This window comes from Podarcis raffonei, chromosome 1 (genome assembly GCF_027172205.1).
Source record: "Podarcis raffonei isolate rPodRaf1 chromosome 1, rPodRaf1.pri, whole genome shotgun sequence".
NCBI lineage: Eukaryota > Metazoa > Chordata > Lepidosauria > Squamata > Lacertidae > Podarcis > Podarcis raffonei.
The window spans coordinates 16096537-16117492 of record NC_070602.1 but is presented as its reverse complement, the minus strand read 5'-3'; the positions used below and the strand labels follow the sequence as shown (position 1 = coordinate 16117492).

The following is a 20956-nucleotide window of genomic DNA, read 5'->3' as shown; positions in this document are numbered from 1 at the left end:
ATTTAAGGCTACACAGCATGATTAGGTGGGTTTTTTTAACATTATTAGTATTTATGTAGGTGAGGCATTTTGGGTGTAACCTCATTATCCTTTCACCAACTCAAGTTGTCAAATGCCGTTTCTTACTATCATGGCTAATACTTTCAGACCCTACAGAAGTCCTTGTGCGAATGAGATTACTTCATTGGATGCAGCCTTATGTATTTATGGAGAACTGGCAGTAATCATGAAGTGAAAGTTGTCCATTTCAACATCTTAAAATAATCTAGATCTGGGCTCTTTCGGAGGACTGTTCATCAGACTATTTTGCCTACTACTCATTCAATATCACTCACTTCTACTCAAATAAATCCATCAGAAGAGGCAGATACCGCCACCGCCAAATCACTCAAATTGTATACATGCAGGTCCCGCTTTCTGAACGCTCGCCATGCAAAAATGTTAATTTACAACAAAATGCACCTTTCTTGAAGGCACATCCCACTAAAACGGAGGTTGCCCACATTTATGGAGTCACTGGACAGAACTGTAAATTTCTGTGGGCGCTACAAATGTAGGCACTGCACCTTAGTCTATTGGCTACAACAGAATGCTTCTTTCTTGCCTAATTTCAGCAAGAGCAGGAGACCCTGCGAATGTCCTTTACCAGCGCTCATGCACTAGAATATTAGTGCAATGCCTGTCTGGTCTTGCACTTGAAAACTCTTTTCAGTATGCCATCAGGGCTGTGTGGGAAGAAAAGTAACTTTCTATTTTTGTTTCGAGTTAGTCATTTTGCTGGTGTCTAGAGGACAAGCGGCTTATCTGTGTTTTTTGTTGCATTTAAGCTGTAGTTGGGCAAAAGGACACTTGAATAATTATTTAACTGGTTTTCTTCCTGTGTGCTGCTGAATGAGTAGGCTGCCTAGAGTCGCTCAGATCACAGGATATTAGGAACATCATATTAAAGTAATTTACAGTGCTTTACAAAAGGTAATGAGCTTGAGCAGTCCCTTTTTAAAGTAAAGGGCAGTGAAGAAGCCTTCTTGAGGAAGAAATGAGCACACGCTAAAAGTGTAGTAGAGCTCAGGAGAAGTGGCAGAGTTGTTTTTCTGTGAAACTCAGGTGCTAGATAAAATGTCAGGTTTGCTTTAGGGCTAAAATCTGGCTTTGTACATTTTGTTTACTTTCCCTCACTCAGCTAGCTTTTCTACACTCTGATCATTATCATTATCTGAACTGGCATCTTTTTAAAATTTCCAATGATATTTGTACTTAAAGTCACATTCGTTTCTAGTGGTTTCACTTGCAGTTTAGGGTGTTTCTCTGCAGAGCAGCTTTCAAATATTTGTGTGGTTTCTCTGAACACCATTTCTCAGAATCGTATTTCCCAACTGTGTCAAACTTTATCTTGATTTTTGACATGTTTTACAAAGCAAAACTGGCCACTGTTGCATCTTTATTGATAAATAAAAACCGCCACCATTTTTCCTTATATTATTTAGGTTTTTAAGGCAGTAGTTAAATGTGCAATGAATGAAAGGAGCTCCATTTTCTTCAACTATTCCTTCGTTCCTTTGTTCCAGTTTTAATCCAGGACATATCTTGATTGAAACTTGAACTGAAATTAGACTTTCTTGCTAATAAACAAAATGAACAAAAGATGAAGAGCATAATGAAATACCGTTAAGCAGGTGGAAAGCAGCACAAGATTGGACACCGTCACTGAACATTGTTCTAAAACATTTCTTAAAAACGGATTTTTCTATAAACTAGCTGGGTTGCTTAATATGTATTCTTTTGTAATAAGTTAGCTTAATCATAGTTACTATGGACCATATCTTCTCAATCCATTCAGATGTAGTAGGAGATATGCTTTTTCCATTTTTTAGCTATTATAATCTTAGTACTTAGAAGGTCAAATATTCTTTCTTGCTCAGTTTCCAGAATAACATCTTTTAGATAACCAAGCAGCTATAGTTTAGGTCCCAAATGTATATGATATCCTAACATATCAGAGATATTAACCTGAACAGATTTCCAGGATATTTCTATTTGAGAACAATTCCCAAAGATGTGTATGTAATCTGCTTTATTTAATCCACTTCTCCAGCATTTATCTGATCCTTATATATTAAGTTCAATTTATTAGGCATTAAATACCATTGATAGAGGGTTTTAAAATAGTTCTCATTTAGGTCTGCAGAAATTAGCAGTACATACCGTATTTTTCGCTCTAGAAGACGCACCAGACCACAAGATGCACCTAGTTTTTGGAGGAGGAAAACAAGAAAGAAAACATTCTGAATCTCAGAAGCCAGAATAGCAAGAGGGATCGCTGCACAGCAAAAGCAGTAATCCCTCTTGCTGTTCTGGCTTCTGGGATAGCTGCGCAGCCTGCATTCGCTCCATAAGACGCACACACATTTCCCCTTACTTTTTAGGAGGGAAAACGTGCGTCTTATAGAGCAAAAAATACGGTACATTATTTTACGGTTTTTGTTTCCTTTCCTGGGTAAAAATAGCTTTCTTGTGCGCAGAAAAGTGTCTGTCCATTTATTCAGTTTAATTTTTTTATCTCAAAACAACCTCTTCATATATTCATTCATTCATAGATAGATAGACAGACAGACAGAGTAAGTTTAAATAGCTCCAGTTTAAACAACATCGAAATCCAGTGCTTCTGCAGAGGTTATTCAGGCCTCCTATTGCATTAGAGCCCTGGGAGCCATTTAGGTCATTTGTAAAATATTGCATCTCAGCTAGTGTATGCTTATGATCACCTGGCCAGGATTAGCCCCATCCTGTCACATATTTTACCCGTTGTGTTCATACAGTCGATGTGTTTCAAGAGAGGTATGACATGTGGAACGGTGATTATAATTCATGTTAGACCATAGAATGGTTGTTGCATAAGTAGATGCTATACACTGTGTGGGATGTTCTGATTGGTTTAGCATCAACAGGAATTATATTCTCTAACAACAATCAACCACAGTCTGTGACCAACTGGTGAGCCCGTTGGCTATCTTGAATTGTCATTGCAATCTCTAGCCCAGGAGTGAGGAACCTCTGGCTGCCGGGGAGTCCCAAGATGGCCCACAAGACCATTCCCCCTCCTCCCCAAAAAACAACCTGCCCACCTGTCCATCAGCTGACACCCCTTGTGATGTCAGTTGGTGGGCAGAAGGGTGGAGTTAAGTTCTGCTTTGACTGCATGCACCTGTTCTCAGCGGGGAACTGGGGCACCCAGTTAGCGTGGCAAGGTTGAACCACCCATTCAACTGATGAATGGGAGAGTTAAATCCTGTCAAATCTGCAGGTTGCACACCTGTTTATCAGAAGCTGCAACTTACAAATATTTTAAATAAATGTGAAGTGCCAAAAGGTGCCAAAAGCTGATAATTTAAAGTTAAATTTTTGCAGGAGTGTCAAATGTCTTCAAAATAATTTCCATGTTGTGTTACTTTATATTTAGTTGTTTGGGGTCTTAGAATTGGCTAAAGTGAGGCTCTTATCCTGCCAGCCGTCATAAGAATGGTGTTCTGTTCTTAAATAGCTGTCATCTAGCACCTTCTTTGTGGTTACCAAGCTCTTTGCTATCAATGGTCTCCTAGTAACACTGACGAAAGCTGTAATTGAATTTCACTTTGCAGTGTGTGCTTTCTAGACTGTTCGGTTAAGTTGATGCTGTTATTTATTTTGAAGATGCAGCTCAGAATTGCTAGATATGTGAAATTTTAATAAAAGCTATCTTTCTTTGCCCAGAATAAAACTTTTTAATTGACTTGGCATTTTTGGTTGTTCAGTTAATATATTTTGCAAATTGCTTGCACAAGACATTACATGCTGAACTAGACGGTATGAGTAACTTAAATTTTCAAGGAACTTTGCCTTTGTACACATGTGTAAATTGAAGGTATCAGCACGGGGAGTCTCATTTCCTGTATTTTCAGAAAAGTGCTGACTTCTCAAAGCTTCCCTTTTAAAATGTGCAAAATGTTTCTTTAGCACAGATGAAAGCTGGATGTTATTTTCTAATTTATGCAAGAAGCCATTGCATGAAATTGCTATATAAAAGGTAAAGGTACCCCTGCCCGTACGGGCCAGTCTTGACAGACTCTGGGGTTGTGCGCCCATCTCACTTAAGAGGCCGGGGGCCAGCGCTGTCCGGAGACACTTCCGGGTCACGTGGCCAGCGTGACAAAGCTGCATCTGGCGAGCCAGCACAGCACACGGAAACGCCGTTTACCTTCCCGCCAGTAAGCGGTCCCTATTTATCTACTTGCACCTGGGGGTGCTTTCGAACTGCTAGGTTGGCAGGCGCTGGGACCGAGCAACGGGAGCGCACCCCGCCACGGGGATTCGAACTGCCAACCTTTCGATCGGCAAGTCCTAGGCGCTGAGGCTTTTACCCACAGCGCCACCCGTGTCCCGAAATTGCTATATATGTGCTAGTAAACGAGACTTGAGTTTTACGAGCAAGACATTACTGTCTTGTCACTAGAAATCCTACCTCACTCCTGAGACTGAGGCCTGGTCTTGAACCCTGAGATGATAAGAGTGGACTGTACAACAACAATTTTCTGGTGGGCAATGTCATTTTTGAATATTCCTCTGCATTTGAAACAAAAGCTGCAAGAAGCAGGAAACTCAGCATATTAAGGATAACATTTTATCACATTTCTATGTTTATAGGGTGATTTGTTGTTGTTTAGGCGTTTAGTCGTGTCCGACTCTTCGTGACCCCATGGACCAGAGCACGCCAGGCACTCCTGTCTTCCTCTGCCTCCCGCAGTCTGGTCAAACTCATGTTTGTAGCTTTGAGAACACTGTCCAACCATCTCGTCCTCTGTCGTCCCCTTCTCCTTGTGCCCTCCATCTTTCCCAATAGGGCTGATTTCCTTTCCCCAACAGGGCTGATTTCCTTAAGAATGGATAGATAGGGAGATTACTATATAGGAAAGCATTAAAAATGTGATTTCCCCACCTGCCACCTGAAATGGTACTGTCTATTTTACAACCTAAGGACTCCACCGCTCTATTCTGCAGTATGTAGAATAGAATCATAGAAATGTAGAGTTGGAAGGGATCACTAGAGTCATCTAGTCCAACCCCCTGCAATGCAAGAATCTTGGGCCCAACATGGGGTTCAAATGTGTGGAAATGAAGCCAAGCTTCATTTCCCAGCATTCCCATCTATACATAGTTTTATTTGCTCGAAACTATAGAGCTAACTTGTCATAGGTGAACTTCATTTCCTGGGTTTTACTACTGCGTAAGCAAACACTCCATTTTTCTAGTCACAAATGTGTGTATCACATTAACGATTAATAATGAGAAAAGTACACGATACACGTCTATATGAGTAAACAGAGAGGCAGGAAAAATAGATTATACACTACCTATGGCACAAAACTTTTAAAGCTAAATCGTTATCTCTTCGGGAAGTTCATTGCAGTCTTCCACAATACAATATTTTACAGACAACAAAGACTGTACTGCATAAACACAATATACCAATAAAGCAGTATTTTCACTCCTTTCAGATGTCCCCCCTGGAGAGCAAGAAAAGCTCTTTATTCAGAAGTTGCGACAATGTTGCGTCCTCTTCGACTTCGTTTCTGATCCACTAAGTGACCTGAAGTGGAAGGAAGTAAAAAGAGCAGCTTTAAGTGAAATGGTAGAGTACATCACGCATAACCGCAATGTAATCACTGAGCCCATTTACCCAGAAGTAGTACATATGGTAAGTGATTTAAATGGAATTTATTTATTTATTTATTTTTTAAAAACCCAACCTTTTTGTTCTGAGTAAACTCCCCATAATTGAAGCTCTCCAGGTTCTAGAACTGTGCTCCTCAAACCGTAGGCCTCAGCCTACTTCTCAGGTGGACTACAGCCTGCCCCTTAATTCATTCAATAGCCTTTTTGGTGGGCTGAATGCTTGCAGGGGCAGCTTCCTACATGTGCACTGCATAGGCATGTGGGGCAGTGGGAGTTGGTCAGAGAGCAAAGCAAGAGTGAAGCTGTAGCACACCATGTTGGAGGACTAGATAGAAAGGAAAGAGGTAATGGCCAAGTACGACAGAAGAAAGAAAACGGTAAGGAGGGAGGCAAAGGAAACATACTGCATGAAGGAGAAGAGGAGGGAGGAGAAGCACCCAGGGCCACTGCTGAGTCTCCAAGCGCCTCTGCTTTTCTCTGACTCTCACATTGCACACTCAACACCCCAGTTCTCTCTTCCTGCTGAGTCTGCAGCAGAGCCAGGAAGACTCTTCTCCATCCTCCGAGGGGAAGAGGCCAGAGGGACTGTTTGAGGAAATGAGAAGTAAAATGAATATATTTAAACGTATTAATATTAAAATATTCTAAAAGTAGAGTAATAAACTGGAAATAGAGAAGAAGTGCGTAAGACAGGGAAGCCGTTAACAGCTAGAAGAAAGGGCCAGAGATTAAAGAAGGGGGAAGTTGGGGGGGGGAGGAATAAGGTAGAAGTTAAGCGTGAAGGGAGAAATAGGGGAACAACAAGAGAGGAGAAGAAATATTTTGCCTGTTTCCACATGCCTCTCAGATTTTACCTAAACTGAAACGTAAGCCACTTTGTGCCCCGAAAGGTGACCTATAATTAAATTTGCATATGATGTATTATAAGATTAAGAATGGGATGTGTGAGTCACGATGCTCCAAAATCAGTGCTGTGCTTTGCTATGGGACTCCCTGCCACTAGGAAATGGATGCGGCAAAAAGTAATATCAGTTTCAAAAGAGGCTAATTATGTCGCTTTGTACTTCAATCTGCTGTCATTTTGTAACTGGCATTGCCCTTGCCCTGCCATTTTAGGACGGGGGTCAGTATTTTTTCACCCTCAAAAGGATGCTGCAGTTGGAATATTGAGAACCCCTGATTTAAAAGGGTTTTCTTTACGCTTCATTTCCTGCATAAAACACTGGCTTGGATTTTTAGTTCACTTTGTACTTTCAGGCTTGTCTTTTATAACTAAAATGTAACAGCACCATACTTGCAGCAGCAGCAAGTGTGCTGTATAAATCTGACTCCAGTCTTGCAAAGTCTGCTTTTACTTTTGCTAGAATCTCGATGATCCATTTGTATGTTCTAAATTTACAAAAGAGAGAGTTAATAATCCACTAATTTTGGCATTGCTTGCTAGCCGAACCCATTACTTGTGGGCACCACAAAGGTTGTCTTCTCCCCCAATCCTCTGATATGTGCAGAAAACTCGTGGGGGGGGGGGTTGTTTGCAAAATTAACAAAGCAAACAACATCACTGTTTCACAGCCCTCCATGAAGATACCACCCTAAAACCATCAGTGAGGGGGAAAGCCTATAACCTTGATGTTACTAAAGTGGTACCTCGGTTTAAGAACAGCCCTGTTTACAAACTGTTCGGTATACAAACTCCGCAAAAACAGAAGTAGTGTTCCGGTTTACGAACTTTAACTTGGTCTACGAACAGAAGACGAAAGGTGGAAGGGCACCAGCGGCGGGAGGCCTCATTAGGGAAAGCGTGCTTTGGTTTAAGAACTGCTTTGGTTTAAGAACGTGTCATGCTTGGGTCTCCTATCCTACATGCCCAGCCCACTTTAGAAGGTGAAAGAGCACACAGAACAGTTTCTGAAGATGACATAATTGTATGGATTAAGTTCATGTGGGAGAAGATGGTCCTTGAGACGTTACTGTCCCAAACCACTTAGAGACCTAAAAGTTAGAAGCAGTACTTTGAATCAGGCCTGAAAAGCAACTAGAAGCCTTCACCGATAGTATAAAATCAGATTGATTTACCTGAGAAGCATGCCCCTGTCAGCAGTCTAGCAGCTACATTGTGGTCCAGTTTAAAGTTTCTGAATACTCTTCAGAGGCCACTTCCTGTAAGGCACATTACAGTAAATTTTATCTGAATATCAGCAGACCTTGAGTAACTAGAAAAGATCTCTTCTCTAGGAAAGGGCACAGCTGGAGTTCCAACTAATTGGCAGAAAGCGTCACTTGCTACTTCCATCACCTGAACATCTAGAAACAGTGCTAGTCTGATCCTTAAGTGGGGAGTGGAACTCCATTCAACAAAGGAAATAACCTATACCCAGTCCAGTCATATATTTGATTGAAAGCATCTCTGATTCATCTGGTTTAAGTTTAATGGTTGTTGCTCCTGATTCCGTTACTCATCTCAGACACCACTTTGTGACTCCTGCTGTCTCCCCCAGAAGTCATTGGAAAAAGAGCTTGTGGTGTCTGTCTGTTGATGGCACTGTAACCCAAATCACAGTAACTATTACAAACATCCTGTAAAGTATGCCAGTCTTATTCCCCTATTACAGATAAATATTGGGGCTAAGGGATATTTGTCTACCTTATGCCTACTCAGTGAGTTTGTTCCTGAGCTAAGATTTAAGCCAGGGTCTTCCCAGGTCATACTTGCAGACTTACCACTGCACTGTAGCAGTTATTTAGGACTGCATGTGATAGTTAGAACAAAAATACGTCTTAATACTTTGGTTTCAAAAGCATATACAGTCGTACCTTGGAAGTCGAACGGAATCAGTTCTGAAAGTCCGTTCGACTTCCAAAACGTTTGGAAACCAAAGCGCGACTTCTGATTGGCTGCAAGATTGGCTTCCAATCGAAAGCCGTGGAAGTCCCATTGGACGTTCGTCTTCCAAAAATAGTTCGCAAACCGGAACAGTCACTTCCGGCTTTGTGGCGTTCAGGAGCCAAAATGTTCGAGAACAAAGCTGTTCAAAAACCAAGGTACAACTGTATCTCTCTGAATGTGTAAACTAAGATGAATGTATTGATTTTATGGTATGGCTAATGTGCTGGTTTTTTTCTTACCCCCTTTTTATTTTTTTCTTTAGCAAACTTTTAAATAAAGTTAAAAACACTTCTTAACATTTAATAGTCTTGATAGTGAACAGAATACTAGTATACATGGGAATTCTTAAAAAATAATTACAAAACCTTTTGACAGTGGTTTTCAGAAGAACTTCCAAGATACAGTGTTCTTTCCCTCTGGTTTACTGGGCTTGCCCTAGAGGCAAGATCCTTCTTTATGTAAAGCAAATGAAGTGAACATTATTTCTGGGGTAGCGAGAGATAGAAACTTGGAGAAAGAAATGCAGAATAGCAAAACTTGTTTGGTGGTATTTGGAATAAGATTTTTTTCTGCTGTGTATTTACACTTGTTAGGATGTCCCTGTTTAATTTTTTTGTTTTGTTTTGTTTTTAAATGGGATTTTCTTGTAATGTCACTTAGACAAATGTGATTTTTAGTTTGCAGTTAACATGTTTCGCACACTACCACCTTCATCCAATCCAACGGGAGCAGAATTTGACCCAGAGGAGGATGAACCAACCTTAGAAGCCGCCTGGCCTCACTTACAGGTACTATACAAACATATTTTTTTCATTTCTCTGACTAAACAAAGAGGGACTAAATTGCTGCAAAACAAAAGTTTTTAAATCTGAATGCTCAGCGCACTGGTTTGCTGTTCTAAGTTTCTAATGGATAGCTTACACCTTTTAAGACTGCAGTTTGACATAAATGTTAATGAACTGTAACTTGGTTATGTCAATGTAGGTTTAGTGTAATACTTTAATCATAAAAATATAAATGAATGTATATTACAGTAATTGATTTGGGCCTTTTTGGGCTTGTAGGGTTATAGCTTTGAGACATAAGCTCTTTTTAAAAGTGTAAGGTGCATGTTGCCCACTGTTATATAAACAAAAACCCACAAATATAGTGTACACACAACACTGAGCTGGTTTAACTAAAGTATTTGAGTGTTGGATCGGGGTGGGTAGCATAAAGGCTGGGGGTTGCATATGGTCAGCCAAGGCTGGTCAGCCCAAGGTATGCTCTATTCAATTTCCCACCTCTTTTCCTTCCAACAGGGATTTACCAGCAGTTGTGTTTTGTTTCAGCCCAGCTTTGGCAACTATTAGCCTTAATTTGTGTCTTTCTCTAGGTAACTGAGCTCCTATGAGGTGCTTGGGCAGGGAAACTTCTGGGTGGTTTATGCTCATTAAAAAAAATTAAGGGAATGTATACAGTTAGGAAGTTGAAGCGATTAATGCTGTTTAGTTTTTCTTTAAATGGTGTTTAAAATTGAGTACTATTTTTAACTGCTTTTCAAAATTCAAGTTGCATTTCTGTTGTAAAACTAATTTTTTTGTGGATCTTTTTCAGCTTGTTTATGAATTTTTCTTAAGATTTTTAGAATCTCCAGATTTCCAACCTAATATAGCTAAGAAATATATTGATCAGAAGTTTGTATTGCAGGTGAGGTTAAAAAATGAATATATCTTCAAACTTTAAATCCATATTAATCTGAAATAGATTAAACAAGTAAATGTGCGTCTCTTGCAGCTTTTAGAGCTCTTTGACAGCGAAGATCCTCGAGAAAGAGATTTTCTTAAGACTACTCTGCACAGAATATATGGGAAATTCTTAGGCCTAAGAGCTTACATCAGGAAGCAAATTAACAATATATTTTATAGGTATGTTTTCATTCTGTGCCGATGCAAATTAACTGGGTACGGTATTTTAGAAATGTTGTAACTTTGATGGTACTGCCCTGCTCCCCTCAAATGCTGGCAGTGTTTCATTAAATCTGCAGGTAAGCCTTTTTTTTTTTAACGATGACTTTAGCATCATTTTAATTCACTGCTCTGGTTAAACTGAATTATGGGTGGGAATAACATGTTAAAAGTTCTGAGTACAGAATAAGCTTTCATTAAGAATTTGCTTTGGCAATTTCTATGCTTTACCTTTCGAAAGCTCAGGTCAAGCTTCCTTCTTTCCTTAAGGTTGGAGTTCTGTTGCATTTACCTATGGCAACTTATTCCAGTCCCCCATGACCACATTCTGGCATGTGAATTAATACAGTTGTTAAATTTATTATCCCCCTGCCCTCCTCGTGCTGTGTACAGTGAGTATATGCACATAGCATTTGTTAAAAGTGGTTTGGAAAGAGGTGTGTACAGTGGTACCTTGGGTTACAGACACTTCAGGTTACAGACGCTTCAGGTTACAGACTCTGCTAACCCAGAAATAGTACCTCGAGTTAAGAACTTTGCTTCAGGATGAGAACAGAAATCGCGTGGCAGCGGGAGGCCCCATTAGCTGAAGTGGTACCTCAGGTTAAGAATGGACCTCCAGAACAAATTAAGTTTTTAACCTGAGGTACCACTGTATTGACATGGCCTTTGAACTTGTTATCTTTCCAGCATATCTGCAGCAGGGCACTATTCTTCCAACATGACAAAAAAAATATTTTTTTTAACCTATGTGATATCTTTATTCCCACCCCGCTTTCTCCCCAAGGTATATTGAGCTATAATAACTCTGCCAGCTTTTAGTTCATTTTTCTACAGCTTTTCCCTCTGTGCAGTTTTCCCAAAAGGGAATATATGGTACTGCTCCTTTAAGAGCCTGATGCCAACTGCGCCACAGCTTTTTGCCAGTTCATCCACAAGAGACAATAGCACCAGCTGTAGAGGGAGCTTATCTTCTGTACAAATGGTAACAAATACGCACTTTGGGGTGGGGGCGGACAGAGGCATTGACTAAAAATAGCAAGTAAGCTTCATCTGTCTGCATTCAGCAGGTTTTGGCCATACAGAGCCAACACCAATATTTTAGATGAGTGTTTCCTCCCGCCCCCCCCCCCCCCCGCCCCCGGGATAAGAGTTTCTGTAGAAAGAAGAGAGGCAGAGTATAATACACTTCTGATAGGAAAGCTTTGATTTAGGGCTGGAATGCACAATGTATGGCATACACCGTTATGCAATCCATGATACTGTGCATTCCACTCTTAAATCAATATATATTTAATTTTGATATTCCGTCATGGGCATGTCGCCATAGTTAAGGTGTGAGGTTGGTTTGCCACATAACACTAAAGCATGGTTTATTAACGAATTTATTCCTTCATTATCCTACCTTTCCTTCAAGGAGCTCAAAGTGTCATACATGATCCTCCTCCCCCATTTTATCCTCACATTTTATCCTGGTAGGTAGGTTCAAATGAGAAACTGTGAGTGACCCAAGGTCACCCAATGAGCTTCATGGTTTCATATGAACCAGGTCCTGGTCCAACACTCTTCTCCACTTCACTAAACCATGGTTTCATGTAATGTGTGAGCCAGGTCTCTGCTCTGTCATTCACTGATACAAGCTGTAGGGTCTTGTTCATAGTGGTGCCCACTTTTTAGAACTCACTGCCAGGGAACCTCCCAGGCTGTTCTTCTACTTCTTATTTATCAGCAGGTTAAAACATTCCCTTAACAACATAGTTTTTAAAGAACTTTCCCAGCTACTGAATATACCAGATTGTTGTTTTTTTGTGAATTTCATGAGCTCATTGTTTGTTCAGTATTAATATTTCATTTGTTTGGGTTTGTCCATCCCCCACATTTTATTAGTGGTACCAGCAAAAAGAAGAAGCTGATAAATGCATATATATATATATATATATATATATATATATATATATATATATATAGTTTCTAGAGCTTTATTTCCTTGATGTAAAGTTGTTATGTTAACAAGTCTATAGATATAGTACAGCTTACCATATGATAGTAACCAAATGGAGACTGGGCTACATAGTGGGTTGTTGTGCATTTCTACTCAGAAGTCATTCCCACTGAATTGGTAAAGTTGCTGCTTTAATTCTCTAGATTTCATTCTAACTTTAATTCCATCCCTCTTAGAGTATTTTCGAATTCTAGCTGATCTACAAGGTAGCTAATAGTCTTTTTGTAAATCTAAGATTATTACCACTAGCACTACTTGTATTTTCCTGCCCTGTTTCCCAAATGTTGATTAATGACATGGAAGAATGTGATACACCTTTGCAGTATCTTAATTGCCTTTAATACACCCTGGGAAATAATTGGTGGTAATGCTATAACAGAAGTAAACAAAATTCATTTAACTGGGGTTTAATCTTTTCTATCATCTTGGAAATCACTATTTTTTGTGCTGCACTACCTTTAGCAAATCAAAACATTTTTAAATGAGTTTATACAGAAAGTATATAAACGGTAGAACAAAGTTAAGGATAGGTACAGAAAAGAGTTGGCCTAAAAACTAGTCAGAACCTTTAGTTAGGCAAGAGTATTGAACACAAAATTTTATGGTATAGATTTAAAATAAATGGCAGCTGTTCCTCAAGTTCTTATCCAACTTGAGCTAGACACATTACCAAACAGATGCTGACTGTCCTCATTGCTGATAACGTATTTGCTTTGTCAGGTTTATTTATGAAACAGAACATCACAATGGCATTGCAGAATTACTGGAAATATTGGGAAGGTAAGCTGCTTAATAGTTACGCATCATACTGTTACTATTTGTGCTCTAAAGCAGAACGACTTTCAAAGAAAGTGAGGGTGGACCTTGGATTGGAAGAAATTGGTACAATTTGTACAATTTGTACAGCTTATCTTGGTTCGAAATGAAGAAGATAATCACTAGCACTTACGGGGTGAAAACAAATAATGTGGCAGTACTTCAGGATCAGACAAACCTGTCAAAGAATTCCTGTGTATTTTAATACATAAGATTCTACAGTTTTGCTCTTGCTTGCAGTGTAAGTGAGCATTGGGTATTGCGTAAATTCAGAATGAAATTTGAGTGGAAAACATGTCATGAAACAATAGAATAAAAGTGATTTCAAGAAGATTTTACGATGAAAATGTAACGTATTTTTAAAAACTATGATACACTAAATCTCCTCTCCTCCTTTTTAGTATAATTAATGGATTTGCCTTACCATTAAAAGAAGAGCACAAAATTTTCCTTCTAAAGGTATTATTACCTTTGCACAAAGTGAAATCACTGAGTGTCTACCATCCACAGGTAAATTATTCTGCGTCTGAATTTTGTTTAAGAGTGTTGATTTAATAATTTACAAACTAATTCTGAGTGTATATATAGGAAAAGGATAAAATTAACCAGATGTTACAGAAATGCCACCCTCATTTACAAAGTTCGTTGTTTAGCAATAGGTATGATTTTGTTGTATATTGGAAGCCTGATACTGACTTAAATTAATGTCTGTGTATTTTGGTTGCTTCTGAAAACTATTAAGGTGGTTGGAATGGCTTCGTTGCATTTTGGGCTCACTTTAATTTCACAGTGCTGTAGCAGACTCTGATAAAATAAATGAAAGATCTATCATGCTACTAAACACCCAGGTGTGCCTCAGAACTCCCCCATCCTAGTGTCCACAAGTAGCTGTCCAGAAGAGCTTTTTTATGAATGGTGAATTGGCCTTTGCCATCTGGCCAGGAGAGTCTTGCTTTGCCATCTTTTGCAATGTTTTGTGTGAATTTTGCAAGAGGCTTTAGGGATAAAATCACTCAACTTCAACCAGAATTGGATTTCACATTTAGAATGATGGTATCAGATGTCCCACTTTAACTAGGCCTTTGACCATTAACCTACTTGCAGGTCCTTTATCTGTTCTTTGATATACAGGCGTTGACCATTTTGTGCAGGGATCCCGTTCCTGGAATCTGCAAGTGCCAGCAGAGCATGCATAAGCCTGCCCCGTTACGCCCCTGTTTTACCATCTTCCAGGTCCAAACGGGGCACAAGCATCAGTGGTCGCACATCAGCTGAATGCGTACAAAATGGTCACTGCTTGTATATTATTCGATTTTGTTTTGGCGTGGTTTTATTCAATTTTAATATCATATGACTGTATTGTAGTAACCTGCTCTGGAACCTTACGGTCAAGGCTGGGTAGGATTTAATAAAAAAATAAAAAGGTTATGGAATGAACTCCCAGGTAACATTCACCAGGCTTTGTCTCTCCTGCTTTTTAAGGAAAAAATAAAGCTAGTATGTTAAAGGTTTTTGATTATAAGGACATACTGAGTGTGGCTTGCTTTCATTCTGGGATATTCTTTTTCATTTTACTTGGGTGTTAATATGCCTCTGCTCTGCGTTTTGGATATGCAAGTTGAGATTTTTTGTGGGTTGTATCCTGTTGCGTCTCTTCATTGATGAAAGGCTATTTGATCCAGTGGAGGCTTTCATTAGGGTAGGGGAAGCTAATCTTTTTTTGTCCCAAGAGCCGTGTTACCCCCTAGCAAACCCTCCACAGGGAACATGCCGCTGTGGGTGTGGTTAAAAAGTGATTGTGACCACCCCATACGCACACAAACACAGGTGCATTCATCCTTAAATAAACCCCAAAATGAGAACTAAAATCACATCATAGTCATTCTAGTACAGCAAGCAGCTTCAGCTTCCTCCCCATCGCCCCCTCTCAACTAGAGCAGAGGGCGCTCAGTTTTCCTCCACATCACCCAGCACCACAGTGGGGAGGATAATCTGACAGAGATGGGATGAAGAGGAAATAGGTGATTGGAGAGGAAGGTGAACAAAATACCTTTCCTCTTCACACTACCGTTGCTAGTGAAACGGAGCGCTCCAGGAACAGGAAGAAATAATGGAATTGTAGAGTTGGAAGGGACCCTGAGAATAATCTAGTCTGAAAAATTCAGGAATATGCAGCTGTTCTATACGGGGATCAAACCTTCAACCTTGGCATTACCAGCACCATGGTATACTTACCTGCTTCAGTTCTGTGAGTGGGTAGGGCTGTTTTTTATGCTTCTGCTGAACTGTCTTTGTTGGTGTAATGCGATTTTGAATCATGCTTCAATCAATTGTTATATGCTTCCATTATGTGTGTCCACTGCTTTTAGATCCTGCGGAATGAGGGGTGGTTTATAAATGTAAATAATGTCCCCATAGCTGGAAAACAGGAGAGCACTCCTTCCTGTTCCTAGAGCACTCCAAACGGCTAGCAGTGGTGGGGAGCGAGGAAGGAAATCTGCTTTGTTGGTGCCGCAAGGAGATTGGGTTGGGGTTGGCAGGCCAAATGAAAGGCACCACCTTTGCATTAGCAGAAAGGGAGAGAAGTATTTTCATTGATTCCCCTTCCCTCTGCAGCAGCTCCCTCCACCTCATCCCCCAATTTGCTTCCAAGGGCTCGGGGGCCCCTTTGGAACAATGCCGTAGGTGGCATGGGAGGACGGAGGAATGTACAACAAATGCTTCTCCTCCTGTGCCCCTCACCACCCAGCTGGTGAAGGCCTCCTCTGGATCAAAGAGCCTTCCTGTTGGTGGAGGGACACAATTGTAAACAACCCTATGTTTCTAACTTTCAAAATACCTCCATCAGCGAGGCGAGCTTCAAATGTTTAAAATTAATAGTTCCAGCATGCACTTTTCAGCTGCGGGTTGAAATACTGCTTTGTAGGTGTGTGCAGTGTGTCTTCCCCTCCCTCCTTCTACAGTAAACAACAGACATAGTATTTTTCCATCTACCAGGAAGCAAGGTGGTGTGTGTTCTCTCTCTTGCGCAGACACAAAGAGCCATCTGGAAAAGCTCAACTCTTGTTTGAGCAACATTGTAGACTATTATAGTTACAGTGAAGAATACACAGCTGCCTTTTGCTGGATGAATCCAAATTCAAATAAAGCGCACAATAGGCTACAGACCCACTGATTTTAGCCTATAAAGTTTATCACTTGCTTTTTGCCCCTCAATTTCATTTATACTCTCTGATAAATGCTCCTAGAATAGTAGAAGAGTCAATAGTATTCACTCCTCACTCCAAGAGCAAGAGTGGAACTTCTTCTAAGAAATTGTGAATTTGCTTATTTCTTTCTTATAGTGAATTATCAGCGCTCACACATCACTGCAGCTGCAAACCTTTGATGCCTTTCCCTTCAGCTAATTTTATTAATCGTACAAAATGTTGCTTAAGTTTTTAGTCATTGATTGTGTTTCTGGAGGCCTATGTGCAGTTACAGCAAAACCAAAGCTTCATGTCCCAGTGTTGCACACAAAAACTGCTTGTCTGATTTCCATAATCATTCTGGATCTGACAGCTGCCCCAGGTTAAAATTATTTTACAAAGGGATAGAAGTTGTCAAAAATAGTATCTTTTTGTAGGTTTGAATTTAGTAGTGTTGAAGAGGGCAAGTCAATAGTACGGTTTACTTGCTGAATAAAGAAATATGGAATCTGTCAAATATTCCCATAGATCCCGGTTAACCTCAAGATAGCTAGGGTGGTGGTGGTTGGTTTTCCTCCTTCCCTCCATATTTCCAAAGATTTTGTCATTAGAAATAAAGAAGTGCCACCTCAACAAAATGTTGCAGTGTGGAGTGTTACAGTTCAGTGTAAATAAGCAGGTATAGAAAACTACTTGTACAATGGACATTGTTGTATCCTACCTGAATATCACAACCCAAGTTCTCAAGTTCACAGTTAAACTGTTTTTCTATAACCTACTTTGTGAGCCTTATTTGTAATCTTAAGTGTTGTTGAGGTTTTGCATTTTGCAATATATTTTGGGTTTCATTCACCAAAAATGAACATTCAATAACAACAAAATGTATTTGACTTCTGTATATATATATATTTGGTAGGCTAACAATGTTACTCTTTCCCCTCAATTTAGCTGGCATACTGTGTAGTTCAGTTTTTAGAAAAGGACAGCACGCTTACTGAGCCAGTAAGTTTAATTTCTTTTCTTACTTTTAAAAAACATCTTTAAAAGTTTTTACCAAAGTATTATAATGGAAATACATTTGATTGATTGCAGGGCAACTACCTTGTCCCCTGAAATAAGTTATGAATTGGTACAATGTTCTACTTGCTAATCAGCTGATTGCAGTGACATCAAGCTTCCCTTGCCAATAGAATCAGAATGCATTTTAAGACATACAGTCATGCACTGACAGACCCATCTCTACCTGCCATCGCATATGATGTCAGGTGTGGAACAGGTGGGTGTGGTTTGGAGAAATGACCTCATGGGTCAAGTTGAGACTCATTCTGAGTCTAATTTGGCACACTGGCCAGATGTTCCCCACCCATTTCTATTCTATTTGCGTTTTCAGTTGGAAATGAATAGTTTTTCAATGTGCTTCTAGGAGACTCTGAAAAACATCAACAGATGTATTTTGTCATGCAGATATTAGCTACAAGTTTAGTGTGTGCTTCCTCATCTCTTATTAAGAACATCAGTGAGAGTCATAAATAGTAAAATCACCTGCTTAACCAAAAAACATTAAAATCTGTGTTTGTTACTTGGAGGTAACAAACTTTTATCTCTCCAGGATCTCCAATCACTATGAGCACATTCTTCATAATCAGCATGACTATACAGAAAAACACATAACAGAAAAACATGTGCATGAGAAATTTCAAACAATACTGGAAAAGATGTTGTTATTTTGAGATCATTCCTCTTAAGAATTACTTAGCCTTTCTTCCATCCTGTTTGCAGAGGGTCAAAGTGTTTTAAAAACAAAATCACATTCAACCTTCATTAACAGTTTTTAATTGCAAAGTAAAACTATAATGCCTACCATTAGTCAAGAATCTTGAGTGTACATTGTTGTTATAATTATTTCATAATGGTGGCAGTCAATGCAAGCAATCCATGATAAATCACTGGACAGATTTATAATGTCCTGAACATTCCCTCCTCCCTCTTTTCTTTACAGGTGGTGATGGCACTACTCAAGTACTGGCCAAAGACTCACAGTCCAAAAGAAGTTATGTTTTTAAATGAATTAGAAGAAATTTTAGATGTTATTGAACCATCTGAATTTGTAAAGGTTATGGAACCTCTTTTCAGGCAGCTAGCCAAGTGTGTCTCCAGTCCACATTTCCAGGTTGGTAATGCCAATAAATGCAGTACTGTTTGACATTTTGACATTACTGCATTAATCACTGCTTAGTGGATACGTTATATGCCTTTTAAATGGACCACCTTTCAGTATGTTGTTAGGCACAATATTTTAAGACCGGCTGAGGGCAGGAAAGGAATAAACTCGGCTACTGCAGCTGTGAAGTCTCCTCTCTATTATCAGTAAACAAAAGTACAGCTAGTCTTTCTGTTGCTTTTGCCAGTACCAGTTTGGGTTTCTTGTGGATGCTCACACAGAAAGCATAAAAGTGCCACCTTCGAAGCTAAGGAAGCAGCAGGCAGGGGAACGGAAGAGCTCAAGTTGAGATGGAAAAAGGATTCTCTGCTTCCCAAAATGAGAGAACTGTATAAAGTGTACAGGATGTTACATTTGTTGAATGGTAAAATGCTCCCATGTCTCTTAGGTGGCAGAACGAGCACTATACTACTGGAATAATGAGTATATTATGAGCTTAATCAGTGACAACGCAGCAAAGATTTTGCCCATCATGTTTCCATCCTTGTACCGAAATTCAAAGACACACTGGAACAAGTAAGTAGCCATTGAAATATATTGCTTGATACCCTAAAGTCTGACTCTGTTCATGTCACAGCATTTTTATAGAAATATAAAGCTTGTGTACTGCAGTTTCCTCATAGATATACAAGATTGTAATCGGTCAGAAGTATTTCTCTCAAGCAGGTTAGGTGAAGGTAAATGTCACATCACAATAAGGAGCTAAGAAAGATTGATTGGGTAGGTTCTTCCATATCTATGCAGAGTTCTCAGGCACACGTCCTTAAAATCGCTGCTCACAAACCAGCCTGCCATGTTGATTCCACACACAATGGCATAGAGGGGCAAGTCTGGTTCACAGCCCTCCCACCCTGCTGCATACAGTAGAGGTGGGGAACGCTTTTGCCTCCATGGGCCAGATCCTTCTCAGCCAAATTTGACAGATGAGTGGGGCTGCCCACCTGTCAATCACCTGGAGTCACATATGTGGGCCTTGAAGTCCAAAAGTCGGAATGTCAGTGCCCCTCACATGCAACAAGATGCTTCCAAAAGGAAGTCCTGCCCTCCCCATGATTTTAGCAGCTTCCACATGCATTGGGGCCTCCCTCCCCGCTCCTCCTCTCCTCACACCCCCACAAAATTGGCTCTGTGGGGGTTCAGTAGAAATGCATAGAACAGCACACAGTGGGAGGAGAAGGGGGGATTGTTCCATCCAGCAAGCTTGAAATGTTTGCCCTGGGGGAGCTAAGGTAAAAGTAAAGGGACCCCTGACTGTTCAGTCCAGTAATGGACGACTCTGGGGTTGCAGCGCTCATCTCACTGTACTGGCCTAGGGAGCCGGCGTTTGTCCGCAGACAGCTTCCAGGTCATGTGGCCAGCATGACTAAGATGCTTCTGGCAAACCAGAGCAGCGCACAAAAGCGCCATTTAGCTCCGGTACCTATTTATCTACTTGCACTTTGACGTGCTTTCAAACTGCTAGGTTGACAGGGATTCGAACCGCCGACCTTCTGATCGGCAAGTCCTAGGCTCTGTGGTTTAGACCAGAGCGCCACCCGCGTCCCCTGGCCAGCACTGAGGGCCTTCTGGTGGTTTTCTCACTGCGAGAAGTGAGGTTACAGGGAACCAGGCAGAGGGCCTTCTCGGTAGTGACGCCTGCCCTGTGGAACGCCCTCCCATCAGATATCAAGGAAATAAACAACTATCTGACTTTTGGAAGACATCTGAAGGCAGCCCTGTTTAAGGAAGTTTTTAATGTTTCATGATTTATCGTGTTTTTAATATTTTGTTGGGAGCTGCCCAGAGTGGCTGGGGAAACCCATCCAGATGGGCAGGGTATAAATAATAAATTATTATCATTACAAGTTTATATTATTTCCCCTCTTTTTCCTCTTTTCCTTCTTTCTGCATTTCTGTCCTAGTTGGTTGTATTTTCATATAGCATGTCTCTCCTTTGTCAGTTTTCATCCACACAGTAGTTTAGAATTCTAGCATGAACCTGTTACTAGCCACCTTGATTTTGCAACTGCTATTTGCCTAAAGGACCTTTTAACTGAGCTACTGTGCGAATGCTGGATGTCCCATAGCCTGATGCTGGTGGCAGACTAATGACTACTGGTAGAGTAGCCAACAATGCATGTTAAATCTGCACAGTGAAAGAAAATGCTGAGTAGACAGTATTAAAAGTTGATTTACACTAACTGGATGTCA

The 20956-nt window shown here is 40.3% G+C and overlaps 1 protein-coding gene across 9 annotated transcripts in view; it reads left to right on the top strand.

Moving 5' to 3' along the window:
* The window catches only part of PPP2R5C (protein phosphatase 2 regulatory subunit B'gamma), a 78185-nt gene that overhangs the window by 43810 nt on the left and 13419 nt on the right, over nt 1-20956 (top strand). For 8 of the 9 annotated variants that reach the window (XM_053372468.1, XM_053372889.1, XM_053372383.1 and 5 more), the window contains 9 exons: nt 5529-5728; nt 9271-9381; nt 10190-10282; nt 10370-10500; nt 13262-13321; nt 13759-13867; nt 17494-17547; nt 18545-18715; nt 19155-19282. In XM_053372468.1, the coding sequence (XP_053228443.1) occupies nt 5529-5728; nt 9271-9381; nt 10190-10282; nt 10370-10500; nt 13262-13321; nt 13759-13867; nt 17494-17547; nt 18545-18715; nt 19155-19282 (1057 nt within the window). The remainder of the gene's footprint in view (nt 1-5528; nt 5729-9270; nt 9382-10189; nt 10283-10369; nt 10501-13261; nt 13322-13758; nt 13868-17493; nt 17548-18544; nt 18716-19154; nt 19283-20956) is intronic. The other variant, XM_053372552.1, reaches the window with a different exon arrangement.